Source organism: Odocoileus virginianus, chromosome 20 (genome assembly GCF_023699985.2).
Source record: "Odocoileus virginianus isolate 20LAN1187 ecotype Illinois chromosome 20, Ovbor_1.2, whole genome shotgun sequence".
NCBI classification, from domain to species: domain Eukaryota; kingdom Metazoa; phylum Chordata; class Mammalia; order Artiodactyla; family Cervidae; genus Odocoileus; species Odocoileus virginianus.
This window is the reverse complement of record NC_069693.1, coordinates 9,181,424-9,207,134: the sequence shown is the minus strand read 5'-3', so window position 1 is coordinate 9,207,134 and position 25,711 is coordinate 9,181,424. Positions and strand designations below refer to the sequence as shown.

General features: G+C 54.4%; 2 protein-coding genes and 1 long non-coding RNA gene across 5 annotated transcripts in view; 2 read left to right on the top strand and 1 right to left on the bottom strand.

The window, feature by feature from the left end:
• Nucleotides 1-9,419, top strand: part of NECTIN2 (nectin cell adhesion molecule 2) — a 33,641-nt gene extending 24,222 nt beyond the window's left edge. The window contains exons 6-9 of one of the 2 annotated variants that reach the window (XM_020893150.2): nucleotides 3,817-3,970; nucleotides 7,149-7,212; nucleotides 7,362-7,448; nucleotides 8,321-9,419. In XM_020893150.2, coding sequence (XP_020748809.1) covers nucleotides 3,817-3,970; nucleotides 7,149-7,212; nucleotides 7,362-7,448; nucleotides 8,321-8,581 — 566 coding nt within the window. In that variant the 3' untranslated portion in view covers nucleotides 8,582-9,419. Of the gene's footprint in view, nucleotides 1-442; nucleotides 1,192-3,816; nucleotides 3,971-7,148; nucleotides 7,213-7,361; nucleotides 7,449-8,320 lie in introns of those variants that run through there. The other variant, XM_020893152.2, reaches the window with a different exon arrangement.
• Nucleotides 9,420-10,870: 1,451 nt separating this feature from the next.
• TOMM40 (translocase of outer mitochondrial membrane 40) lies at nucleotides 10,871-23,848 on the top strand. Of its 2 annotated transcripts, none has more exons than XM_070450707.1 (10): nucleotides 10,871-10,943; nucleotides 11,213-11,492; nucleotides 12,219-12,286; nucleotides 12,702-12,794; nucleotides 13,659-13,760; nucleotides 14,832-14,937; nucleotides 20,275-20,397; nucleotides 20,535-20,611; nucleotides 20,720-20,822; nucleotides 21,855-23,848. In XM_070450707.1, exons 1-10 carry the CDS (start codon nucleotides 10,932-10,934, stop codon nucleotides 21,992-21,994), a joined length of 1,104 nt encoding a protein of 367 aa, XP_070306808.1. In that variant the 5' UTR covers nucleotides 10,871-10,931; the 3' UTR covers nucleotides 21,995-23,848. The 2 variants fall into 2 exon arrangements, with proteins under 2 accessions (XP_070306808.1, XP_020753898.1); XM_020898239.2 differs by lacking the exon at nucleotides 10,871-10,943 and adding an exon at nucleotides 10,997-11,105.
• On the bottom strand, nucleotides 12,801-20,275 carry LOC139029837 (uncharacterized). The gene is made up of 2 exons (XR_011482080.1): nucleotides 19,462-20,275; nucleotides 12,801-15,080 (listed from the first exon to the last, which is right to left on the bottom strand). It is a non-coding gene; the product is annotated as an uncharacterized lncRNA (long non-coding RNA).
• Nucleotides 23,849-25,711: the final 1,863 nt, after the last annotated feature.

Genomic DNA, 25,711 nt, shown 5'->3' with positions numbered 1-25,711 from the left:
TATTCTTGCCCGGAGAATCCCATGGACGGAGGAGCCTGGCAGCCTGCAGTCCATGGGGTCGCAAAGAGTCCAAAACATGGCTGAGTGACTGAGCAATCCCCCTGCAGTGGAAGCACGGAGGCTTAACCATTAGACGGCCAGGGAATCCCTAGCAATTTTCATTTTGGTTTTGTGTTTGTTATTTCGGGAGTCTTTTCTTTTTTTTTCTATTTTGTTAGCAAAACCCTGGGCAGGTGTAAGGAAATCCATCTGGGGGGGCACCCACTGGCCTGGAGAGTGAACGGGGCTCTCCCTTCCCCCCCACCTCCCGCTCTCTGTCCCAGTGGAGTCACCCCCTAGTGCCCAGCACTGCCCTGCTGTGTCCCCCAGCCCCCCACCTCCAGATGTCTCCTCTTGACCTCCTGTCTCCCTCTCTCTCTCACCCCCTCTTCTCTCTCCTCAGACACCCCCCGGGCCTCGCCCCAAGGCGCGGGCCCAGTGGTGTGGGGGGCTGTGGGGGGGACACTGCTGGTGCTGCTGCTTCTGGCTGGGGGGTCCTTGGCCTTCCTCCTGCTGAGGGTGAGGAGAAGGAAGAGCCCCGGAGAAGGAGGAGACGGCGGCACAGGAGGGCCCTACGGCCCGAAAACTCAGGTCTTGGGGAATGGGGGTCCCATCTTCTGGACGCCCGAGGACCCTGGCCCGCTGAGGCCGGAGGGCAAGGACGAGGAGGACGAGGACGAGGAGGAGAAGGCAGAGAAAGGCCTCATGTTGCCTCCGCCCCCGGCCCTGGAGGACGACTTGGAGTCCCAGCTGGACGGCTCCCTCATCTCCCGGCGGGCGATTTACGTGTGACTTCCCCCCACCCACCACCCAGCTCACCCAGGCAGACAGACGGACAGACTGAGACAGACACAGCGCTGCGCGCCCAGCCAGCCAAGGGTTCCAGGCTCGTTGAACTTGTTTGTCCGGAACGCACTGGAGTTCAAAGCTACCTCCCGCTTCCTTTGCTGGGATGTAGAGGACGCCGGAATATCACACACTGGACTTCTGAATCCCCAGCCGCAGGGAGCGGGGGAGGGCCCCCCAGGGGGGAGGGGGGCTGGGGGAGGGGGACCCACAGAGCACCACCCCCCACAGAGACTCTCAGTTTGGGCTCCGGCCTGCCCTGGCCCCATGACACTCAGGAGTTAATAAACGCCTTGGAGGAAAACATCCCGGGGTGTCTTGTAATACATCAGACCCCCTGTTTGGGGGGTGGGACAGGGACTGCTAGGTCCCAGCGGGTGGGCACTGGAGAGGGGGAGAGTGGTGGGGGCTAGACTTGGGGAGGCTGGTGGAAGGGAGGACTCTGGTCACTTGGGTCCTCAACGGACATACTGGATGTCCGAGCCGTCTGAGGCCCGGGGAACTGGGCTTGGGCTGGCACTTGGATGCTGGGCTTCCAGGACAGCCTTCCCAGGCCGAGTGGCCAGACTGGCAGGAGAACTGAGTTCCTGGGCCCAGTGGGGCTGAGATCATGGGCTCCTGGGCCCTCAGGGGTGGCGAGGGCCTGGGATCTGATCCTCTGGGGGCATCTTGGACCCGACCTCTCCGAGTCTGCTGAGGACATTGGGAGGGAGGACTTGCCACCTGCATTCTCGGGGTGCTAAGAAACCAGGGAAGCCCCACCTGGGGAGGACATCACGTCGGCCTTTCCTACCTTCCTATTCCCTTATCCCCAGGCTGGATACAGGCTCTGTATCCTTCTCACTGCCCCCTCCCCCGTTAGAAAATCTTCCAAACTCGGGCTGGTGACTGGGGGCGATGAGGCAGGCAAGGTTAAATCCAGTCACCTCCACTCTCCCGAGCCCCACGACCACCTCAGGTGGCCTTCGTCTCTGCTCCCGAGGCTGTCATGGGACTCAGCTAAGGCTGCACCCAAACACCCAGCATGGGGTGGAGCCCCCAGGAGAGGCTGGGCGAGTCTACTTCTTCCACCAGCATAGCCTTCCACCCACTCTGCGGCGGACACAGTGGTGGCGCGCAGTCAGAGGAGCAATCTTAGGATAAGCAAGTGTGTGGACTGAGCGGCAATTACTCTGATATTTCCCCGACGCTCTGAGAAGCCCTCCAGAGGATGCCAGGCTGTGTAACAGGAAGCTGTGGAAATAGGATGGTCCAGGGATCCAGACAGCATTCCCTAGGGCAGCTTTCCTCCTCCTCTCTGTGGTGGGGTTGATGGAAGGGGGAGGCCCGTGGGCAGGGCCTCGGCACACATGTTATTTCCTCTGGTTGTTTACCTAATGTACCACCCTGTCCTATCCCGCCACCCCACCCCCACCCCAGCGGCCGCCACCTCCCCCAACGGGAGGGTAGTGCCAGGAGTGCAGGAGCAGGAATGTGGTCGATCTGGCAGACAGTGGGTCCCCAAGTGTCCCTGCTGGGCCCCTCCTTATGCATCTAGAAAAACACCAACTGTGTGCCAGACCCCGTCCCTTGGACCGCACAGTGTGGAAATTGGCAAGTAAACAGGTAATGATTCCAATAAGGATTCAGGAAGTGGGAAGTGTTACAAAGGAGAGATCCGGGGTTTGGTGGAGGGGGGAGGTCACAGTTCTCTCCACCCCTTTTCCTGTGAGGTTGGAGGCCCTCTGATGCTCTGCCCAGGATAACTTCTTTCTGTATAATGCATGAGGGGTTCTGATCCCAAGCCCAGAATCACGCCCACCCCTGATTTTCTGCCTTTTTGCTCCATTCCTGGTCACCTCTCTTCCCCTAGCACCACACTTTCCCATCGGCTCTCTGCTCTCTGCTCTGCTCCCTCCTGTCCCTAAAAACAACAGGAGGCTTCCTCCAAGGACCTTGGCTCTGGCTGGCTGTTCGCTTTTCCTGGAATGTTCTCATATCCTCATGGCTTGCCCCCTACAGCTACTTGGGGTCTTTGTTCAAATATCTTGCAGTAAGGCTCTCTCAGACTACCTTTGACTACCCTGCTCTGTCACTTAGCACTTCCCTACTATAAGTAAGGTGAATGGCATTGGCATTATGTGGCATTATGTGTCATTACCTTTATATATATCAAAGTGAAAGTGAAGTGAAAGTGAAGTCTCTCCGTCGTGTCCGACTCTTTGCAACCCCATAGACTGTAGCCTACCAGGCTCCTCTGTCCATGGGATTTTCCAGGCAAGGGTACTGGAGTGGGCTGCCATTTCCTTCTCCAGGGATCAAACCCAGGTCTCCCGCATTGCAGCAGACAGGCTCTTTACCATCTGAGCCACAAGGGAAGTATATATGTATATATGTATAATTGTTTTTTTTGGCTGTCCTGGGCCTTCATTGCAGTGCGCAGACTTCTCATTGTGGTGGCTTCTCTTGTCGCAGAGCACAGAGCTCTAGGCACGCGGGCTTCAGTAGTTGCGGCTTGGCGGCTCTAGAGCGTGGGCTCAGTAGCTGTGACGCACGGGCTTAGCTGCCCCGCAGGATGTAGAAGCTTCCCGGACCAGGGATGGAACCCGTGTCCCCTCCATTGGTGGGTGGATTCTTACCCACTTCGACACCAGGGAAGTCCCCCACGATTACCCTCTATCATTTGCTGTCACCTGGCATATTAGCTATTGTATCTATTTCTCTACTTGTGGCCTCCCTGCTCAACAAAACATTCATCCCAGGGGACTGGGGCTTTTGCACGTTTTGTTCACCATTCTAAAACATAATAAATGCTCAGTGAGGATTAAGTGAATAAAAAGAATGGCCTCTGTCCTTGGGAGAGGTGATGACTCAAGGGTGGGGTGGGACTGGGAATAAGGTGCTGTGTGGCTTCCTCTTGGAGACTCCCTCATGCTGTCCTCCTTCTTGTAGAGACACCCAACACAGCCGGAGCAGGGGCCACAGGCGGCATCATTGGGGGCATCATCGCTGCCATCATCGCTACTGCTGTGGCCGCCACGGGCATCCTGATCTGCAGGCAGCAGCGGAAGGAGCAGAGGCTGAAGGGGGCAGAGGAGGAGGAGGAGTGAGTGAAGGGTCCTAAGAAGTGGATGGGGGAGGGGTCCCAGGACTGGGGTGCACAGGGTGGGGAGGAGGCTGGGAGAAAGTCATTGGTAATGGCTGTGACGCTGAAATTGCTCAGCTTCTCTGCACACCGGTGCCGAATCAAATCTTCAAGACAGAATTTGGGATGACTGGCAGGCTGCTGTCCAGAGGGTCGCACCACTGAATCGACTTAGCACGCACCCAGAAAAGAGTAGCTTTATTGCTTTGCCAAGCAAAGGGGGACACAGCAGGCTACTTCCCTCAGAACCCAAGTATCCTAAGTTGGGGAAGATATTGAGAAGTTTTATAGTAGTTGTTCAAAGAGGGTGCAGTCATCCCGTGGACATTCTTCTGATGGGTTGGTGGTGAGGTAAGTAGGAGTCAGCAGCATCAAGCTTCAGGTCCAACTGGTCTGGGGTCTACATGCTTGCGGGCCACTGACCATCATTAATCAGTTGCTTCTCCCACCTGGAAGGGATTTCTTTATCTGCAGAGTACCTTAAAGATATTGTTGTGTATGTATCCATTAATAGGGAGAGAGGACCTTGGCCCAAGGCTGCTCTTAACTGTTTGTTTCTCCCTGGTTTTGCATCTCCTACCTTCCCTAAGTCACAACTGCTTGAATCTGCCCATTGGCACTCAGGGAAGGTCATGGAGACTGAATGAAGGGTGTTTCCTATAAACAAAGAAATGGGGGACACAGAAAGGCCTTGTGCCCCAGGAGCCCCACAGGACCTTGCACAGTATCAGCTCTGTGAAACAGAGTGATCCAAAATGTCAGGACTTAAATGGGGTGGAGAGGAGAGTTTATTTCCTAGAAATCATGGCCATGACAATTCTGCTCTGTGAAGTAATCAGAGTCCAGATTCCTGCTATCTTGTTGTTCCATCCTCCCTTCATTCACATTCCAAGATGGCTTCCTTCTCTCTTATCATTGTCTATGTACACGACAACCAGACATGGCCATCCTGGCCTCAAGGACCACTCTGCCTGCCAGTGGGAAGGGGATATGGAAATAGAGGGCAGTCTTGTAAGGGAACCATCACATTCTCTCATTTCCCATTGGCCAGGGTCTAGTCACACGGCTGCCCTAGCTGGAGAGGAAGCTGGGAAATGTAATCTTTATTCTGGGTGGCCACATGCCCAGTCAAAATCTATATGACTGTGAAAAAAGAGGAACCTGGATATTAGGGGAAATTAGCCCCACTTCTTTCTGTAAAGCACTTGTTATGAGAGGCATCTTGACATCTCTATAGCATCTTGTAGAGACTTGATGAGAGGCATCGTACTTGTGATCTCAATGAAGCCTCATATCCATTCATTCATTTATTCATTCAGTAAGTAATTCAGAAAGTATTCCCTTGGAGTGAGGCCTTGAAATTTAGGAACACAATGATGAGACAAAACACTTAAAAGATGTCCAAAAAAGGGCTTCCCTGTTGGTCCAGTAGTTAAGAATCCGCCTGCCCATGCAGGGGACATGGGTTTGATCCCTCATCCCACAGGATCCCACATGCTATGGAGCAACCAATCTTTTGCATCACACATATGGAGCCTGCATGCCTAGAGCCTGTACTCTGCAACAGGAGAAGCCCACGTACCTTAGGGAAGACCCAGCACAGCCAAATAAATAAATAAATGAACCTTTTTAAAAAATGCCCCCAAAATAATAAATTTAAAGCACAAATAAAAGATAGCCACACACAACATATCGTATCATGGAAACCTGAATTCTCAGACAGAGCTAAGGATACACATCTTCTCAAAGAGGAAACAAGTTTAGAGAGCTGATATCACTTGATGAAATTTGTTCAGCAAGAAACTTGAGGGCAAAATGGTTCCAAAATAATACGACCCAGTGTGTGTGAGGGGAACACTTGTTAAAAATACACCTTCCTGGGCTTACTCCAAACCTACTAAATCAGCACTTTCACAAGAAGGGCTTGCCGTCCATATTTATAACAAGCTCCCAGATGCACATGAAAGTCTGTGAACCAGTCTTAATCATCTAGTCAATGCAAACCAACAACCTGCTGCTGTTCTCGTCTTCTAAGCCCGTGAGACCCAATGGTGTCTGAGATGGCTCTGGTCTTGGCCTCCTGGGGTTCACAGTCTGGAAGAGACAGATCCATCCCCAGACGGTGACAATCCAGCATGGCTAGGAATGGGCTAGGGAAGCTGAAGGAGCTGAGTGCGGCTATAGAGGGCACCTGATTCAGCCTGAAAGATCAAGGAGGGCTTCCTGGAAGCAGGGACATCTGAGCTAGGGATTGAAGGTGTAGTGAGCACCCACGATTATTATATATACGGGATACTCTGGTCTATGGGTGTGCAGAATGAGGGAATTTAATATAGTTTGGGGTCAGGAAAGCATTTCGCTCATTCTTTTCATTCTCTCTCTTTTTTAAATGATTTATTCATTTGGCTGTTCTGGGTCTTTATTGCTGCACCCTGGCTTTATCTAGTCACAGCAATCGGAGGCTACTCTCCAGTTATGGGGCACAGGCTCCTCATTGTGGTGGTTTCTCTTGTTTCAGAGCACAGGCTCTAAGTGCACTGGCTTCGGTATTTGCAGCCTGTGGCTCTAGATGCAGGCTCAGTAGTGTGGCCCATGGGTTTATTTGGCCCATGGCACATAGGGTCTTAGTTCCCGGACCAGGGATCGAACCCGTGTCCCCTGCAGTAGCAGGCAGATTCTTTTTTTGTGTTTTTTTTTTGTTTGTTTGTTTTTGTGCAGGCAGATTCTTAATCATTGAACCACCAAGGAAGTTCTCCTTCTTTCTCCAAATATGTCCTGATAACTCCTCATTGTAGGTTCTGGGAACACAACACAAATCTCATTTTCCCCCCCTCACACTGCAGCAGGATACAGTTGTTGAATGAGATCAGAAGTAATATTTCAAATACAAACTCAGTACGTGCCCCATTAGAGACACATAGATAGCTATGATCCTATAACAGGAATTCTGGATCCTCCTGGAGAGTCAGGAGGACTTCCTGGAAGAATAGAAATTCATGGAGTGAGTAACAGACAGTAGGGCAAGGGGAGGTGGGTGGTGGAAAAGGGAGATCAGGTGGAGGAAAGAAATGTGCAGTGGCTCTGGAATAGAGGGGCTCTCAGGGCTTAGCCTCCACCTGACTTACCTCCTACCCCACAGACTGGAGGGACCTCCCTCATACAAGCCACCGACCCCAAAGGCAAAGCTGGAGGAACCAGAGATGGTAAGCACTTTTCCTGAAGCCCAGGCTGCCCCCACCTCCCCTCCCACCTTTCCCCACTGAGGCTGGGGCTGGGATTGGGGAACTGGAGGGAAGAGGCTGTCAGGGTAGGGGGGTGCTCCTGACTTGTCCCACTCTCTCTCCCATTGCAGCCCTCCCAGCTCTTCACCCTGGGGGCCTCAGAGCACAGCCCACTCAAGACTCCCTACTTTGATGCTGGTGTCTCATGTGCCGAACAGGTAGGAACTCGGGAAAGGTCAAGGGTGGATTTGGGATCTGAGTTTAAGGGCCTCCTTACATAAGAGGGGGCTTCTCAGGTGGTGCTAGTGGTAAAGAATCTGCCTGCCAATGCATGAGACATAGGACTCTGGGTGGGTAAGATCCCCTAGAGTAGGAAATGGCAACTCACTCCAGTATTCTTGCCTGGAGAATCCCGTGGACAGAGGAACCTGGCAGGTACAGCCCATGGAGTCCCACCGAGTTAGACAGGACTGAGCACGCATGCAGAATCTTACATAACAGATCAAGTTTTAAAGATTACAACTCAAGTTCAGGGCTGTATCTCTGGTCAGAGCTTAGACGATTGAGATGTATTTAGGATTCAGTGAGGACATTCATGGTTTTGAAAGTCCAACAACAAGGGATGAGAGTTAAAATCACTCTATCAAAGAGGACCAGTTGAGTATCTCCATTTGCCAGATACTGTGCCTGGAGCTGGGACAAGACAGACCGTCACTCCCCTCAATGGCCTCCTGGAGGTCAGGGGTTTGATGTTGAGTTTGAGAACAAATCAAGTTTCAAGGGTAGAGCTTAAGTTTAGGTCAAGATTGAATTCAAAGGCTCAGGGGGAAAGACCAGGGTTTCAGTGATCAAAAGAAAAGGAGAAGCTTAGGATCAATGGGGTAGGGTCCATGCTCTGAGCTTCGAGTTAAGAACCACCTACATGATTGTCCCAGTGCAGTATCAACCCAGGTGACAAGGGGTGACATAGGATGAGGTTAGATCTGGTTGGCATGGGGAGACAGTGGCCAGGATTTGAGGGTCGAGGAGCAAACGGATTCTGTGTCATGCTCAAGAGGTAACCTTGGATTCATTCCCTCCCCATTCCCAGGAAATGCCTCGATACCATGAGCTGCCCACCTTGGAAGAACGGTCAGGGGCCCTGATCCTTGGGGCCACAAGCCTGGGGTCCCCCATCATGGTGCCTCCAGGGCCACCTGCTGTGGAGAGGGTTTCCCTGGATCTAGAGGACGAGGAGGAGGAGGACTATCTGGACAAGATCAACCCCATCTATGATGCCCTGTCCTACTCCAGCCCCTCTGAGTCCTACCAGGGCAAAGGCTTTGTCATGTCCCGGGCCATGTATGTGTAAGCTGCCATGGCCTTGCCCTTTCACCTCTCATTTTTTGATATCTTAACTTTCTGCCAGGGATCTAGGGTCCCCGACCTTGGGCCCAGCCACTGTCAGTTAGCACACATGCATCTCATCTTTGACTTCTATCTTGGTGGCTCCTCTGTGACCTCTAGTCAATGATCTCTGATTCAGAGAAATTGGCCATGACAATGGGAACCTGATCATCTTAGGAGGGGCTGGAGAAGGTAGGTTTCTGCACAAACTCTTACCCAAGGATTCCCCAGACATAGACTATACCTCTCACAACCCACTATCTCCAGACTCCTCCCAAATCCCAAAGAAGACCCCAGACCTGATTTTTCCTCATGCAGTAACTCCTAATAGCTCTGCTGGGCTGGGTGTTGGGGACAGCCTGCTGCTCAGACCTGAGCCCTCCAGGCGGCAGAGCCTCTCTCACCCATTCCCCACCCTGTCCCCTAAAGGTGGAGGAAGGGGATTCCCCAGCCCAAAGCGGAACTTGCCCATCTCCTCCCTCCTGCAGGCAGGAGTCTCAGGGTACAGACCCTTCTTCCCTGTGCCCCCACTATCCCAATTCCTGTCTCCAGAGAATTAAGCCCCAGCTCAGGGCTACATGGGGTGAGCCTCATGCAGAGTGTGCCTTGCTGTTGCCAGCCTTGGAAGAAGAATTTGCTGTCACTTTGAAGACGACTGAGTCCTTTTACTCCGGCCCAGTGGGATTGGACCCAGACATCTCCCTGGGGGTTGGGGGGAGTGGATCACCTGGGTTAGGGGTAGGGGATGTGACTTTTTTTTTTTTAACGTAGCATTTCCTACAAAATATGAGTTTGTACTTTGACCCGTCTCAACTGGTGTTTTCTGTGAACTGTTTAGGGGATAGGGGTGGAACATAACGGGTAATGAATTGGGGGGAGGAGGGTGGGCAGGGTCCAGGGCTTGAAGGAATCAGTAGACTAGAAGTTAAGATAGGTTACAGACAAAAAGAAAAGGACCAAAGATATGAAAAAGATAATTGAGGAGATAATGAGCAAAAATGCATAAGCCATGGTTAATGGAAGAAGCGGGAGGAGTCCAGGGCATAAGGAAAAATAACAGCAGTCTAATGGCTAACGGACAGATATAAACGGAACAAAGTAGGAATAGCAGTAACTAAGTACAAGGGGCAGGGGTGTAATGAGTAAGAATAGGCCAAAGGCAAAATTATGAATAATGTTGTAATAGGAGCTCAGGGCATGATGGGTAATAGATCTCAATGAATGAGCCAGGGGTAGAGGAATGAATAAGGGAGAAATAGGGGCCACAGGCAAGTTGAGCAATAGAGATAAAGCCTGATGCTCAATTAAGTTACAGCTAGAAGAATGCGGGAGGAATTTTCTGGTGGTCCAGCAGCTAAGACTCTGCGCTCCCAGTGCAGGCGGATAGGGTTCCATCCCTGGGCAAGGAACTAGATTCCGCGTGTTCCAACTAAGAATTCACAGGTCACAACTAAAGATCCTGCATGTCCAGCCGTGCAGCCAAATATTAATAGATACATACTTAAAAAAAAAAAAAAAGACTGTGGGAAATGAACAGGAGTAAAAGGGCTAAGGGTCGTACAGGCAACCAAGTTGAAATGAATGGAGCGGAAGGCATGCTGGGTAATGGGATAGGAATGAATGGGCCAAAGATAGAAGCTGCAGTGACTGAGGCAAGGGTTGGGGGAAAGACAGAAAGCATGATGGGTAACGAAAGGGGTGGGCCTACGGCAACTGTCCCGTTAAATAGGTAAGAGGTATTGTGGGTAACAAGAAGCAGGACGGAGTTAACACAACGGGTTAGAATTCTCCCCGTGGCACTGTGGGAAGGGCTAGCACTTCCGGCTTTCGGTCTGCGACTTCGGACTAGGGGGCCGCCCCTTTGCCGCGGTGCCTGGTGGGATGCGAGGCCTGACCTTGCTGCCTAGCAGCCTCTGCTGCGCAACCCATCTTTATCCATGTCCCTTGACCCTCGCACGTTAGCCAATGAACACACAAGATGGATTACGACACCAGGGTCCGACCCCTGTACCTGCAGGAGCCAATCAGGAAGCTGCAAGGGCCAAGGACGACCAATTATCATTAACAACTTCGCCGCCGGGCGGAGTCAAAAGAGGGACGCCTTCGGGAATGGGGCTGAGGTATTACGTCAATGGGCGGTGCAAAGTGAGCAGCACAGACCAATGGTGGGTGAGCCCCGGAACCCGCGGCATCACGAGCCAATCGGCGTGGGCTCACCAAGCCAATGGGAAGGGCAGGGAGGTGTGCTGTAACCAGTCTGCGAGTGGGAACCAACAGAAAAGGACGTTCCAAAGAGATGGGTGGGACTCTCACCCATGACTCCAATAGTAAGGCCAGACCCTGAAGCTGGTGGGAGGATCTCAAGGCCCTCTAAACCAATGGGCTAGGTGGGGCGGGGCGACGGTGGCGGCGGCGGCGGCAGCGGGTTCGGTTGCGCGTGGCCCACGGGGTGGGAGCGGAGCCCGGACCGGGAGGAGGCGCTACCGCGCGTAAGAATTGGGGTTATGAGCGGGGGGGCCCTTGGGGGGTGTTGGCTGGAGACTCGGCCTGGAGCCTGCGGGCCTTGACCTCTGCCCCCTGACCTTTCCCCTTGCAGGCGACCATGGGGAACGTATTGGCCGCTAGCTCGCCGCCCGCAGGGCCGCCGCCGCCGCCTGCGCCTCCCCTCGTGGGACTGCCGCCACCTCCTCCCTCTCCTCCCGGCTTCACGTTGCCGCCACTCGGGGGCGGCCTGGGCGCTGGAGCTGGCACAGGTCGAGGTTCCGAACGGACCCCCGGGACTGCGGCTGCCAGCGCTGGAGGGACCGGGGACGATGGGGCCTGCGGCTGCCTGCCCAACCCGGGCACGTTCGAGGAGTGCCACCGGAAGTGCAAGGGTGAGGGGCTGGGGGCCTGGCAGGGGTGTGATGGCCCGGATCTCGGGGGAAGGAGGAGCGCACTGAGGACCTTGGGAATTGGCACGGACCATTGGAATCACTTAACAGCGTTAGGAGTTGACGTTGGGATCCAATAGTGGAACGTTGAACCTGGGGCTTAGAATGATGGGATCAAATGGTGGAACCTCAGGATAGAATGCCAGAGCGCTACAGAAAAACCTTAAGGACCTCATGTACCCCAGGAATCGGCCAAGCCAGCCTTATGTGATCGGGAGGGAAACCGAGGCCCAAGGTCACAGTGTCAGCAATGGGTCTTTGGAGGTGGAACCCAAGGCTTCTGGATCCTGGCTTGGAGTAATTGTGGTAGTAAAAGTGGTGATGGGTTATTGAGCACTGTTCTGGCATTCAGTGTGTGTTAACTCATTAAATCCTTGCAGTATTTCTATGTGGTGAGCATCTTCAACTAACAGATACGTTTGACATGGATAAAATAACTTGACTAAGGTCACACAAGTAGTAGATGGTGGCACTGGAATTTGGATGCAGGCAAAGGCTTTGGTCCTGAGCCCATCCTCTGGGCAATTCTGCCTTTTCAATGGATGAGGTGCTTTGTGCAGTGTGCTGGTTGTGGGTTCCTGGAGAAGGGAGAGTAGGGACTATAGGGAAGAATGGGATGAGAGATGGGGTGTGTGTGTTGAAGTGTGACAGCATTTTTCTCTCCTTCAGAGCTATTTCCTATTCAGATGGAAGGCGTCAAGCTCACAGTCAACAAAGGGTTGAGTAATCATTTCCAGGTGAGCCTTTCTGGTGCCATTATCCTTCAGAGGTCATCCCTGCCATCCCTCTGCATCTGCACATACAGTCCTTTAACTCCTTAAAGATCTGGGCTCCTTGATACTTAAAGACACCAGAGACAGTGCCAGGCTTACCACTCAGTTTGGGGGCAGTGGTAGGGTTTAGGGACCCACCCCCACAACCAACATCCAGGCAGGGATGAAGTACCAGGTATGCCCCCACACATCCCTTCTCTTGAGTGTCTAATCTAGTGAGGCCACACCTCCCAGTGTCAGAGACACCCTGACAGGGAAGTCAGATTGGCAAGCATCCCCCATCCCAGGCTGGAGGGGAGCTGACCTGGAAGTGGGCTCAGCTGGGTTCCTTGGGGAGTGGCCCACAGGCTCATCACCACAGCCCTCCCTCTTCTTCCAGGTGAACCACACAGTAGCCCTCAGCACAATCGGGGAGTCCAACTACCACTTCGGGGTCACGTATGTGGGGACGAAGCAGCTGAGTCCCACAGAGGTGAGGTACCTTTTGCCATTCATTCATTGTATCTTTCTTCTAACAAATAATGTAGCCAGTCAGTGGAAGAAAGCTTTGTCAGTAGGAGACTGGGCTGCTGGTGGTGTGGGGAGGTGGGAACTGGGTCTCTCCAGGGTGCATCGAAACCTGGGTCATTCCTTCATCCTGACCCCCACTTCTCTGGGTGAGTCTGAGGACAGCAGGGTCACCAGACAGTGATGACCCAGAGTGAGCAGGGCTGAGCTGCAGATCATGCAGGGCTTGAAGGCCAAGCCAGGCATTTGAACTTTCGCTAGGGGGCACTAGAGAGCCACGGAAAGATTTAAAGGAGGGGAAGATGCCGTGATACCAGTGCTTTGGAAATAGCATTTCTCAGGCTGTCTTCGGAGGCTGGGTTAGAAGAGTGAAGGCAAAACTGGAAGTCCAGAAGGAGGCTGGGCAGGACACAGGTGGAGTTGGGGGGCTAAATTAGGTTTTTGCTTGTGTTAACTATTTCCATGCAATAAACTTGTTTACTCAGCAAACCTTCAGGGCACCCCTCCATGTCCTGCGCATCTCTGTGCTGGGTGGTCCTGGGGACACAGCGGTGACTGAAACAGCCCTGGGGGCTCACAGCCTAGTGGAGAAAGAGAATAAGCTTGTCCCCAGAGAGGAGCAGTCCAGGGAGAGTAGGACTGAAATGGGGAAACCCAAAGGCTGAGTCCAGAGGAGAGCCTAACTCAGCCTAGGTGGTCTTAGAAGGCTTCCTGGAGGAGAGGACCTCATTCTAGGCTTTCCAATCCTAGGCTTCTCACCAGAACCCATCATGCATGTACATCCATGATGTCAGGCCTCTCACTTCTAACCCTGCCCTCTGCCCCACAGGCATTCCCCGTGCTGGTGGGTGACATGGACAATAGTGGCAGCCTCAATGCTCAGGTCATTCATCAGCTGGGCCCTGGCCTCAGGTCCAAGATGGCCATCCAGGTGAGTGGAAGGATGGAGTCGGCGACTCCCCCCAGCCACCCTGAGCCCCAGGCTGCCCTTGGGTGTTGAAGCCAAGAACTCAAGGGACAGTGTGACCAAACAAACTGAAACATCAGTCTGGAGCAGAGAAGGGCTTATCGCAAAGATCAAGCGAGGAATATGGGTGGCTGGTTCTCTACAGACCAAACTCCCCCTTAGTTTTCAGGGAGTGAGTGCGTGAAGTCACTCAGTCGTGTCCGACTCTTTGTGACCCTGTGGGCTGGAGCCCACCAGTCTGCTCCATCCATGAGATTTTCCAGGCAGGAATACTGGAGTGGGTTGCTATTTCCTCCTCCAGAGGATATTCCCGACCCAGGGACTGAACTCAGGTCTCCCGCATTGCGGGCACACTCTTTACCATCTGAGCCACCAGGGGATCCCAGTTTTCGGGGAAGGGCTTTTAAAGGCAGGTTGGGGGCAGGGTGCTGCAGGATGTGTGACTTTCTTCTGGTTGGTCAGTGGTGAGGCCATAGGGTGGTGTGCCAGGAGTCTTGTGCTCAGCTGGAAGTTCCCATCCTCCTCCTGGGTGGAGGCCCTGGCATGTCCTTGACAGGAGCTAGGATTCCACCTTACGGCACTGTTGTGCTGTGCTTACTCACTCAGTTGGGTCCGACTTTTTTTGACCCTTTGGATTGTAGCCAGTGAGGCTACTCTGTCCATGGGATTTTTCAGACAACTTTTCAGAATACTGGAGTGGGTTGCCATTTCCTCCTCCGGGGGAATCTTCCTGACCCGGGATCAAACCTATCTCTCTTGTGGCTCCTGCATTGCAGACGGGTTCTTCACCTGCTGAGCCCTAAGAGAAGCCCTCACGGCACTACTGTGTGACTGTTGGCGGATTGCTTTTCCTTTCTTTCTGCTTTCCCTCTCTTCTCTGATGAGTAAATGGATCTGCCGTCAGGGAAGGTCTAGGAGGTTGAAGCCTTTCTCCTACAGAAGAGAAGTGCAGCCCACTGAAAGGCCCTTTGTACCCCGGCAGGCCCCATGGGGTCCTGCTCAATTTCACCCTCATACTTGGCCCTCCCCCCACAGACCCAGCAGTCGAAGTTTGTGAACTGGCAGGTGGATGGGGAGTACCGGGGTTCCGACTTCACAGCAGCCGTCACTTTGGGGAACCCAGACGTTCTGGTGGGTTCAGGTAAGAGGCACAGGGCTTGGAAGGTGGTCAGATCCCACGCCCAGCAAATCCATTTCTCCCTCTGACCATCCTTTTCTGTCGTCCAAGAAATGGTCAGGGGCAGGCGTGACTTCATAACACAGAGCATCCATCGGGTCCTGTAGCTTCATAGAGGAAAAAATAGGTTCAAGTCCCAGCTCTGCCACTGGCTTCACTGCAGTTGGGGGGTGGGGGGGGGGTGGCACTTCCATCACCCTCATGGGCCTCGGCTTCCTCATCTGTTAAAATTGGATTGCCTCACAGGGTTGTCGAGCAGGCCATGTGTGGAAAGTCTCAAATGGGGTTAGGCATGTGACGGGTCCCAAGGAAAGGAGCTGCTGCATTACTCATGGGGCTCTGGGGTTGCTTGGGGGCACAGAGCTGACCCCAAGGCAGGCGAAGTCCACGTGCAGCTGAGGGGAGGCAAGTCAGTCTGAGATGGAGGGCGACAAGGAAGATTCCTGTTTGGGTTGGCTGGGAGCAAGGATCTGCTGACTAATGTCTGTACTTCTGGTCTCTCCTCTCTGCTTCCCCCTTTTTTATTTTTGTCTCTGGGCATCTGCCTTTGATTTCTCTACACTGATCTGATGTTTCTTGACTACGAATCATATATTCCATGTCCAGAGGATATGGTGGTGAACCTAAGGTAAACTAAGTCTGTCTTCTGGACATTGTAGTGGTGATTTTTATATTATGTATATTAAGGGAGGCGTGGTAAGTCACTTCGGTCTTCTTGAACTCTCTGTGACCCCATGGACTGTAGCCTACCATGCTCCTCTGTCCATGGGAGAGTCCAGGCAAGAATACTGGAGTGGCTTGCCGTGGCCTTCTCCAGGGATCTTGCTGACCCAGGGATCAAACCCAGGTGTCTTATATCTCCTGCATTGGCACGCAGGTTCTTTATCACTGGTGCCACCTGGGAAGCCCCTGGAACCTTCCATTCTAGAGACACAAGTAAAGCAGATGGGTGATGGAGCCCTATGGAAAGATGGTGGCGTCGGGAGGGGCTGGTGGAGTCTTGAGAGAAGGCCTCATTACGTAGGTTATTCTTGAACGAAGACTGAAGGATGTGAGGGAAGGTGCCAAGCAGATATGTGGGAAAAGAGCTTTTCAGCTGGAAGGAACAACAAGTGCCAAAGCCCTGAGGTACGACCCTTCGCTGGAACATAGAGGAGGACTGGAGCTGTAACAAATGAGGAAAGAGGGCAAGTGGTAGAAGTCAGGATGGCAGGGCTGAAACATAAAGCCCTGGAGAGCTTCTGAGTCTGAGGCCACGAGAGGATTTTGAAAGGGACAGGTTCATCCGACAGGACCTCTTGTGCTGACGTGTGGAGACGGGGCCACAAGGGGGCAGCGGAGGTCTGGGGGGGGTCTGTATTTGCTGCTGGATTTGGTGTGGGAGATAAGAGGGAGGTCAGAGTTGAGAGGTCAGCCTTTTTTTGGCTTGACCCACTGGAAGGGTAGAGTTGGTGATTCTGGATTCTTATGCCTGCTGTTAGCTCTGAGGAAAAGCAGGCTCTTGGACAGCAAGTGCAGCATGAAGGCAGGAAGCCAGGACACTTGGGTGCCCAGCACCTGGAACCGTGCTGGAAACAGAGTAGGCGCTCAGAAGATACCGCACAAAGGAGTGAGCAGCAGTCACCGCAGGTCCTATTTCCCACCTGGTGCCCTTTGCCAGGCCCTCAGCATACTGTGCGCACCCAGGCCTTCATCCAGTCACTTGAGCCAATGGGAACTGGCTCATGGAATCCTTCACGGCCCTGTGGGGTGGTGCTGCCATCATCCCCATCTGATTGAGGCCCAGAGAGGGCAAGAACTTCCCCCAGGACACACAGCGAGGCCACCTCCAGAGTCCACGGCACCAGGCCCCCCGTCCCTGCAAACACTCACCAGCATCGGCCTTTCATGCTTCTCAACACTGGCTTCTAGGTCTCTCTTCCCTGGAGCCCAAGGCCACCAGTGACACTCCCTTCTCTTAGTCCCTACGGACGTCCCTTCCTCCCCTCAAGCACCGATCAGAACTTCTGGGCCCAGGGCAGTACTGAGTACGTGAGTAGTTACTCATGTAACTGGCATGAGTAACATGTAATTCATGACCACTGACAGCGGGAGGCTCCACCCATTCTGAGCCTCGGTTTCCCTGTCTTATCTCAAAGGCACAATCACAGCAAGCAGACCTTGGTGAAGGAATCAATGGGTGGACCCGTCAGCCCTTTGTGGGGCCAGACACAGCTAGTTAGGGTTCACCGTGGGATGGGTCTCTGGGCCGCCCCACAACAGGCAGGGGGATCAGGGTTCTCACGGGTGAGGAAGGCAAGGCCTGGGGTGAAATCAGCCCCACTCAGGGCTCGCGCAGTGAGGATGCAGAGGGCCTGGCTTTGGAATCACGGTTGAGGCCTAAGGAGGAGCCCATGGACTTACCTGGTCCCCTCCCCGGCCTTAACTCCTCCTCTGGGGCCTCGGCTTCATCCTGAGCATCCTGAGTGTGTGCCCACCTTGGGACACACACAGCCCCTCCCTGCCCTCACGGGCTCCCGGGCCACTTGCCTTGCGCCAAATAATCACACAGCGACCATGTTACTGTTGGGAGAACGCCTACTCGGGAGAGGTCCAGGTTGCTGTGAGAGCTTGTAACAGGAGGGCCCGGCTCGCCTGGAGTGATGAGGACAGTGTCTCTAAAGGCCAGTGTCTAGACCAGGGAGGGTAAAGAGAAGGGCAGCGCTCCCAGAGGAAGGCTGCATGGCCAAAGCCCCAGGGAGCACTGCATGGGGAAGGCAGGAAGCTTTTCTGCCAGGCCCCAGCCAAGAGCCCACTGGGTACCCCCTCCCCAGGGAGCCAGGTGTGGCCCCAGCCCCGCAGGTTTCAGGAAAGCTGCACTCTGCCTCTTGTCCGAGGCCATTTCTTTGTTTTCAGACCTATTGTGGTGTTCTTTTCCTTCTTGTGGAGTTTTCAACTCAGTGGGTTGAAAACTGAGTTCACGGCCACTCCAGACACTCCATCCTAAAGGAGATCAGTCTTGAGTGTTCATTGGAAGGACTGATGTTGAAGCTGAAACTCCAGTACTCTGGCCACCTGATGCAAAGAGCTGACTCATTTGAAAAGACTCTGATGCTGGGAAAGATTGAAGGCAGGAGGAGAAGGGGATGACAGAGGAAGAGATGGTTGGATGGCATCACTGACTCAATGGAGATAAGTTTGAGTAGACTCCAGAAGTTGGTGATGGACAGGGAGTGCTGTGGTCCATGGGGTTGCAAAGTCAGACACGACCAAGTGACTGAACTGAACTCCAGGCACTGTGGAATGACCCCTGGTTGAGAGCCACTGGCCTTGACAAGGCCAGTGACTTGGGGAGCTCCTGGGTATGGGGGAGCTGGGTCTAGACACAAGTGGGAGGGAAAAATAGTAGGCTAAGGAAATGGAGGATGAGATGGTTGGATGGCATCACTGACAGTGAACATGAGTTTGCATAAACTCCAGGAGTTGGTGATGATGGACAGGAAAGCCTGGTGTGGTGCAGTCCATGGGGTCGTAAAGAGTCGGACATGACTCAGCAACTGAACTAAACTGAGCTGAAGGAGATGGAGATGCTAGAAAGGGCAGGATGTTCAAGAAAAAGGCCTGAGGAGATGAACACTGTTCAAGGACTTATGAAGCTCTCGGAGGAAGTCTGTTTGAAAGCTGGGGATGAACCACAGGGGGCCTTGCACCTGTGTCCTAAGAAGCCAGGGTGTCCTTGATGCTGGGGCATCATGGTAGCTCTGAGCAGGGGGAGCAGGGTCGGGTGTGTGCTTTAACAAGATCCCTCTGTGTGTGAAGCTGCTTGGAGAGGATGAGGCTGGGGCAGGAGGCCAGGGAGAGGAGGGTAGGGCTTGGGAAGCAGAGGGTGAGGCAAGCCAAGGAGATGGAAGGTGGGAGAGGAGTTCGGGGTCTCGAAGCCCTCAGTCTAAATCATGACCAGAGACTCTTGAGTTGAAGTCCCTGTGTGACCCCTGATAATCACTTTTCTCTCTGTGTGCCCGAGACTCCCCTTCCCTTGGGACAGTGGCTGCTCTTGTCCAGAGGTGTGCTGGTCATGGTTTAACAACCAGCTGGTGGAGGAGGGCCCAGGAGGTGGGTCAGTGTCCCCCACTCCCGGGGAGAAGCCAGCTCCAGCCTGCCCTGACCGCAGCCGCCCCCAGGACACCTCCTGGACCCTGGCCAGCAGCCCTCCACCCCCCAACCCCCCCAGTGGCAGCCCCTGCCTCGGTGTGCCTGAAGATGTGAGCAGGTCCCATCCTGTCCCGCTCCCTCAGGCCAGTCCCCACTTGGTGCCTCTGATCTCTGTCCAGGGAAACATCGTCAGGTCTCCGGTTCACACTTCATACTCCTGTCCCTGAGGCTTGTCCCACCCCCAGCTCTGCGCTCTCCCTGTCCTTGCCTGTCCCCACCTCCTTCCGTCCTGCCCCATTCCCTCCTTCCCCATCCTGGCTGGGTGTCCATCTCTAAGCTTACCTCACTGGTCCTCACCTGCTCCGTCCTTCAGGTTGGGCATCTTCAGTTCCCGCCATCCGCCTCCATTTCTGATCGCTTCCCCGTCTCTACAGAGGTGACTCTTGCTTTCCGGTTCTCCGTCATCACTCCCTCTGCGGCCCCCACTGCCTCTCTTCCTCCCTGGCCCTTCCCCTCCGCAGTGATCACCGCCGTGGTGTCCACCCTCCTGGGCTCTCAAAGACAGACAGTCTCAGTCCTTGGGCTCCAGGAATTCAGCCCGGCGGTGGAGTGTGCAGTTAGCAAACACTGAGGGGCCCTCAGAGCCATCCTTCCTGCCGAGGGGCCTGTGTCCATGACAGCCGGGCCCTGGCTGTGTGCTGAGCACGCCCTGGGCACGCCACACCTGTGTCCAGCACTCTGCCCTTCCTCACAGCCTCAGGAGGTGTCCCGTTCACAGTGGCCCTCAGTTGCCCCAACAGCACGTGCCGGGGCTGGGATTTGAACCCAGGCCGTCTGACCCCCCCAAAGTGTGTTCTTACCGCCGTGGCGGCAGCGTGGCTCGAAGCCTGGGCTCAGGAGATGGGGAGGCCTGGATTCCACCCCTGACATGTCCTGTGACCACGTGGGAGCGACGTGACTCCTCAGCCCCTGCAGCCTCCTGTTGAGGGAGGTGAATGCAGAGTTGATGAGGTCCCAGGGGGCGTGGGGGGCTGACCTCAGAGCCCTGTGAACGGCTCCCCAAGGAGCCCAAGTGGGGGGCCGGAGGAAGCGGGAGTCCAGTCTGGTGCCCTGACCAGGTGGAAACTAACCACCAAGCTCAGAAGTCAAGACTGCACCTCTCGCCTGCAGGAATCCTCGTGGCCCACTACCTCCAGAGCATCACGCCGTGTCTGGCCCTGGGTGGAGAACTGGTCTACCACCGGCGACCCGGGGAGGAGGGCACTGTTATGTCACTAGCTGGGAAGTATACATGTGAGCCTGGGGGCCTGGAGTCCTGGGACTGAGGGAGGAGGGGCTGGGGGCTGGACTCCTGGGTCTGAGAGGGGAGGGGGAAAACCTGGGCCCCTGGTTGCCCAGACCCCCTTGGTAACCTGCCTGCCCTCTTCCAGTAAACAACTGGTTGGCGACAGTAACACTGGGTCAGGCGGGCATGCATGCAACGTACTACCACAAAGCCAGTGACCAGGTGAGCCCGTCTGGGGACTGGCTGGCTGGGTATGGGGTGCCCAGGACTGGCGTGCCTGAGAGTCTGGCCTCGGAGGCTGACTCGTGTGTGTTGCCCTGGCCCCTCCAGCTGCAGGTGGGTGTGGAGTTCGAGGCCAGCACAAGGATGCAGGACACAAGTGTCTCCTTCGGGTACCAGCTGGACCTGCCCAAGGCCAACCTCCTCTTCAAAGGTACAGACCTCCCTTTGCTTACGTGAGAAACAAGAGGTGACTGGGCTCTGAGTGGGATACAGGCCAGAGGAAATGGGAGAGGGCAGCATGCCAGGCCCCAAATTACCCAGGAATGCTTGTTAAGACTGTGGGTGGGTGCCTGGGCCCCGAGCTTTGCAGGGACCATCCCCACCCTAGCCAGCAGCCCTCTAGCAGTCTGCACGCATGGCCTTTGCTTTTCTTTTTCTCATGCGTGGAAGGCAAGTTGGAGTGCAGCTGGCCTTGCCCCTCTGTCTCACCTTAGGGAGGCTGCCCGGTCACAGCCAGACCCACAGCCTTCACCCAGGATGACTGACTCTCATCTTAAGTTCCTCCTTGCGCTTCAGTGGCTCTCGGGTTTGGGGTGTGGAGACCACCCCGGAAAGGCCACTTCAGCGACCCTGGTTCAAGGCTTCTGAAAGCAGCCAGGGGAAGTCCCTGGTGGTCCAGTGGTCTCACTCTGAACTGCTGAGGGCCTGGGTTCGATCCCTGGTCAGGGAACTAAAATCCCACAAGCTATGCAGTGTGGCCAAAAAAATTTTAAAAACAAAAGTAGCCAGGAGGCCCAGGGAGAGGGGTTTGTTTTGCCTCTGAAACCCACTTTAAGCTCTCCCTCTGCAATCGGCCCCGGGCCTGAGGCTGCGTTTGGGCTGCAGCTTGCCTGCTTCCCTTCAGTGAGTCCTAGAGATTTCAGTCTGATTCAGCAGATACTCAGCACCTGCCCTGGCCCAGCTGGGGACACAGCAGTGACCAGCCCCTCCCCCACCCAGGGCTCACTGTGGCAGGGACAGGCCCATTCAGAGAGAGCAGCACCTGGTGTGGACAAGACTGGGATTGGGAGGGTGCTCCACGGGGTGGCCGAGGGCTTCCAGAGGGGATGGGTCGCAGAGCTCGGAGCTGAAGTGCTTGGGGGCGTGAAGAGGGGTCCGAGTGGTGAGGACAGCACAGTCAGCGGCCTGGCCGGTGGTATCTGATGTGTCGGGTGAGGCTCTTCACACAGCTGTCCACCCACAGGCTCTGTGGACAGCAACTGGATTGTGGGCGCCACGCTGGAAAAGAAGCTCCCACCGCTGCCCCTGACGCTGGCCCTCGGGGCCTTCCTGAATCACCGAAAGAACAAGTTCCAGTGCGGCTTCGGCCTCACCATTGGCTGAGCCCCTGCAGGCCCTGCCTTCCTCGCCCTTTCTCCTTCTGATCCCACCTCCCCCTCCCCCTGCCACAGAGGGGAGACCTGAGCCCCCCTCCCCCTCCCTTCCCTCCCTCCCTCGGGGGTCAGGGGGCAGTGGAAAGGAGGGGACCCAGCACCCCAGCAGCTGAGGGGGGATTCTCCGAAGGACGGGCACGGCAGGATGTGGAGGACAAGGGGCCGCGTGCCCAGTGGGCTTGGGGTCCAGGAAGCGATTCTGGAGTCGAGGGGCCTACGGGATTCTGAGCACCAGGGGCAGAGGCGGTCAGACAACCTCAGGGAGGTGTTGGGGTGTCCCCTTCCCCCGAAATGGCCAAATGGGCCCAGCCCCAAGGGGGCAGCAAGGAGAGGTGTGTCCCCAGTCACCCCGCCTGTGCCCGCTTTCCCATCCACCCCCCTGGTATAAATCATGTTTATAAGTTATGGAAGAACCGGGACATTTTACAAAAAAAAATAAAAAATAACAAAAAATATACATAGAAAAAAAGAAATGGGAGGCCTCCGTTTTCCTCTGTGTCTGTGGCCCATTTGGTCCGGCCCTGACCTCCTGCAGTGGCCCATAGGGGGCAAGGGAATCCAGCCTGGTCACTGGCCAGAGCCCAGACCAGAGAGGGGAAGGGCCTGGCCCAGGATCACACAGCTGCCCGACGAGGACATCACAGGCCTCCCCTCCCTGGGAGGGTGGGGCCTGTGGTCACTCAGCCTGGCCTGGCCAGCGAGGCTGCAGAAGACTGTCCCCGTGAACTGAAGCAGGTGTGGGGAGGCAGCGAGCTGGGACTGGGGTCTTTCCAGGTTCCAAAAGGGGCAGGGGATGAAGGGGTGTTAAGACTTGATTATAATAGAAGGTCAAAGCTTTCAAGAAACTTCAAGGCGCATTTGAGCACCTGGAAAAGAGTTTGGAATCATTTACTTCTGGAGTGGGGGAGGAGTGGGCTGGAGTCTGACTCATGGGCAGGGAGAGAGGGAGGGGGCGTCAGTTCTGCACACCTAGGGCTCAGGCAAGCTGACATCGCTTGCCCCTCTCCAGACAGGGGAACTGAAAGTTCATCTCATTTACACAGTGTCTGGGCAGGGAGGCTGCTGGCCCGTGATGACCCCTTATAGCCCAAAGAAGCCACTCCACCCACTCCCTGCCAGCGCCTTCTGAGGCCAGAGCAGACAGGCTGACTGCAACCCAGGATGGACTGGCATTGGGACTCCCTTCCTGGGACCAGGCATCCAGCCTCCCCCGCCCCAGGGAATCCAGTAGTCCTCACCTTAAAGGACCAGGAGTGAATCCCAGCCCCTCCAGTTCTTCCAGGGTGACTTTACTGTCCACCTCAACTCTGAATCTCCTCTTGAAAGAGGAAAGTGGGCAAAGCGGACTCCATCTTGGCTGCGGGACGCCCATTTTAGACTGATTGTGAACTTTGGACTGCATGCCTGGGTGCTCTCCCAGTGGACTTTGAGCTATGTGCCCGGTATCTATGGAAACAACATACTAACTGAAAAACAGACAGACCCCCTGGATAGAAAGACTCCAGGACTTGTACCTAGACTTCCGATCACCGAAAAGAATGTACTAATCTACCCCAGAGCAAAACAAATTATCTCCACAATACCTACTGATATATGTTAGCCTAATTAGCTGTCTGGACTAATATATGAATCATGGTTTAGCCTCTTTACATTATCCAGGCTAGTTTTGAGGAATTTGGGGGTGTAGGCTTGAGCATGTACACTTATGGTATGGTATATAAGGTTGTCACAAAAACTGGCCAGGTCCTTGGCTAAGAGGAGACTCTGCTTTGGGCCCGCCAGTATAATAAACTGCGCTCCACTATTTGCGTTGTCCTGAGTGAGTTTGCTTCCCGGAGAGCATGGCTTCAACATTTTCGGTGCATTGGTCTGGAAGCCCCTCACTTCGAGGAGACAAGTCCCATTTGGGGCTCCTCAAATTCTAGGTGATTCAAGCAGGGGCCTTGTGGCTTGAATTACCTAGAAGGGGCAGGGTGCCTCACCCCTCTGGAACGATTCTGCCTTTCAACGCCCAGACCTCACGTTAGCAAGTAGTGGACGGCAGTGAGGGAACTGAGCGCTCAGGTAAGGAGGGTCCCACCCAGTAGGGTGGAAGAGGGGCCCTGATGAACCCCCTAGGAGGGATTAGAGAAGTGCACGGACCTAATGGTGAGTGATGTATGAGAGTGACTGCGATCGTCAGGTACAGGTTGACATGACAGGGCTTTAAGGAAGGCTCTATTGTGAATGTCATTTAGGAGGTGGTGTCGGGAAAAATTATTACCAGGCAATTGCAAGAGGGTTACTGGGGGGAGAAACTTGGTCTCTGTGTACACCTATTTGCCCTCCCCCAAGAGGTGTCCCATCTGCTGTGAAAGTCTCAATCCCCTCAAGCTTGTTAAGGTAGAGAAAGGGAAATACGTGAGTACAAATTGGCTTTTCCAGAGATAACCTGGGATGTGGGTTATTTAACTCACCTGTGCTTTTGTCCACACCTGATCAAGCTCACCAAGGCAGAGAAGGCATTTAAAGTTTGGGGAGAAGTGGTCCTAGACAAAGTGATATTCTGGTTCAAGCGCATAAAACAAGAGAAAGCACTCCGGACTCCCCCTATCCCTCCGGGACTTGGCAGGTAAAGCCCTTTTCAATCCTATCAGGGAGGAAGCTGAGTGGCAATTCAAGTGCTTCATCAAGTGGAAATATCAGAAGTATTTGGGGTACCAGAAACTCCACCAGCAGGAGAAGGAACACTCCCGGAAAGGTAGGCAAAATGGAAGGAAACGGATCTAAGGCAACTAACTATCCTGGACAATATGATCAAAAGTTTCAAAAAGGGGTTCAGAGGAGACTATGGAGTAAAAATGACACCTGGCCGGCTGCGCACCCTCTGCGAGGTTGAATGGCCTGCTTGTGGGAGTTGGCTGGCCACCAGGGGGCACAATGGACTTGAAGATAATAAAAGCAGTCTCTGCGATAGTCACAGGAAAACCTGGGCACCCAGACCAGTTCCCATACAGACTCCAGGCTAGAGCTGACCCCAGACCCCCCACCATGGGCATGACTTTATATTCAAAATGGAGAAGGAAAAAGGCACAGAAACTAACTGATGATAAAAAAGAGATTCTACAGGATCCAAATGAGGAACTTCCTCGCGCACTGTACTGGATGATGAACCCGCCCTCAAATGTGTCGGCCAGGGGCCTTAACAGCCAGCAGGCCGAGGCCACAGGACATTCAAGCACCACCCCTGTCCCAGGCCCTTCCTTCAGCCCCCCAGAGGTCATAGAGCTGCCGCCCCAGCAGGCTCCAACCCCAGCGGGAGGGACCCCTGGATACCGCCCTCCAGATTCAACCCTTGCCACAGAGGCACGACATAGGCTCTACCCGCCGCCCCCGCCCCCAGTGAGTCCCGTTGAAACAGGGGAGGGGAACACTGGAATTAAACAAAGACTGTGCTCCGCTAAGGAGTTAGAAGAAAAGACTCCATTTCAGAAATCCCTTAGGGAAGTCCGGCAGGCCCCCATACAGGGGAAAGACAGTAATTATCACCAGGCTCCCATGGCCGACTACTATCAGTTATTTTCATCTACTGATATATTGAACTGGCAAAAATATATGCCACCATATTCAGAGGAGCCACAGGGCATGATTAGACTGATGGAAACCATTTTTTGTACCCACCAACCAA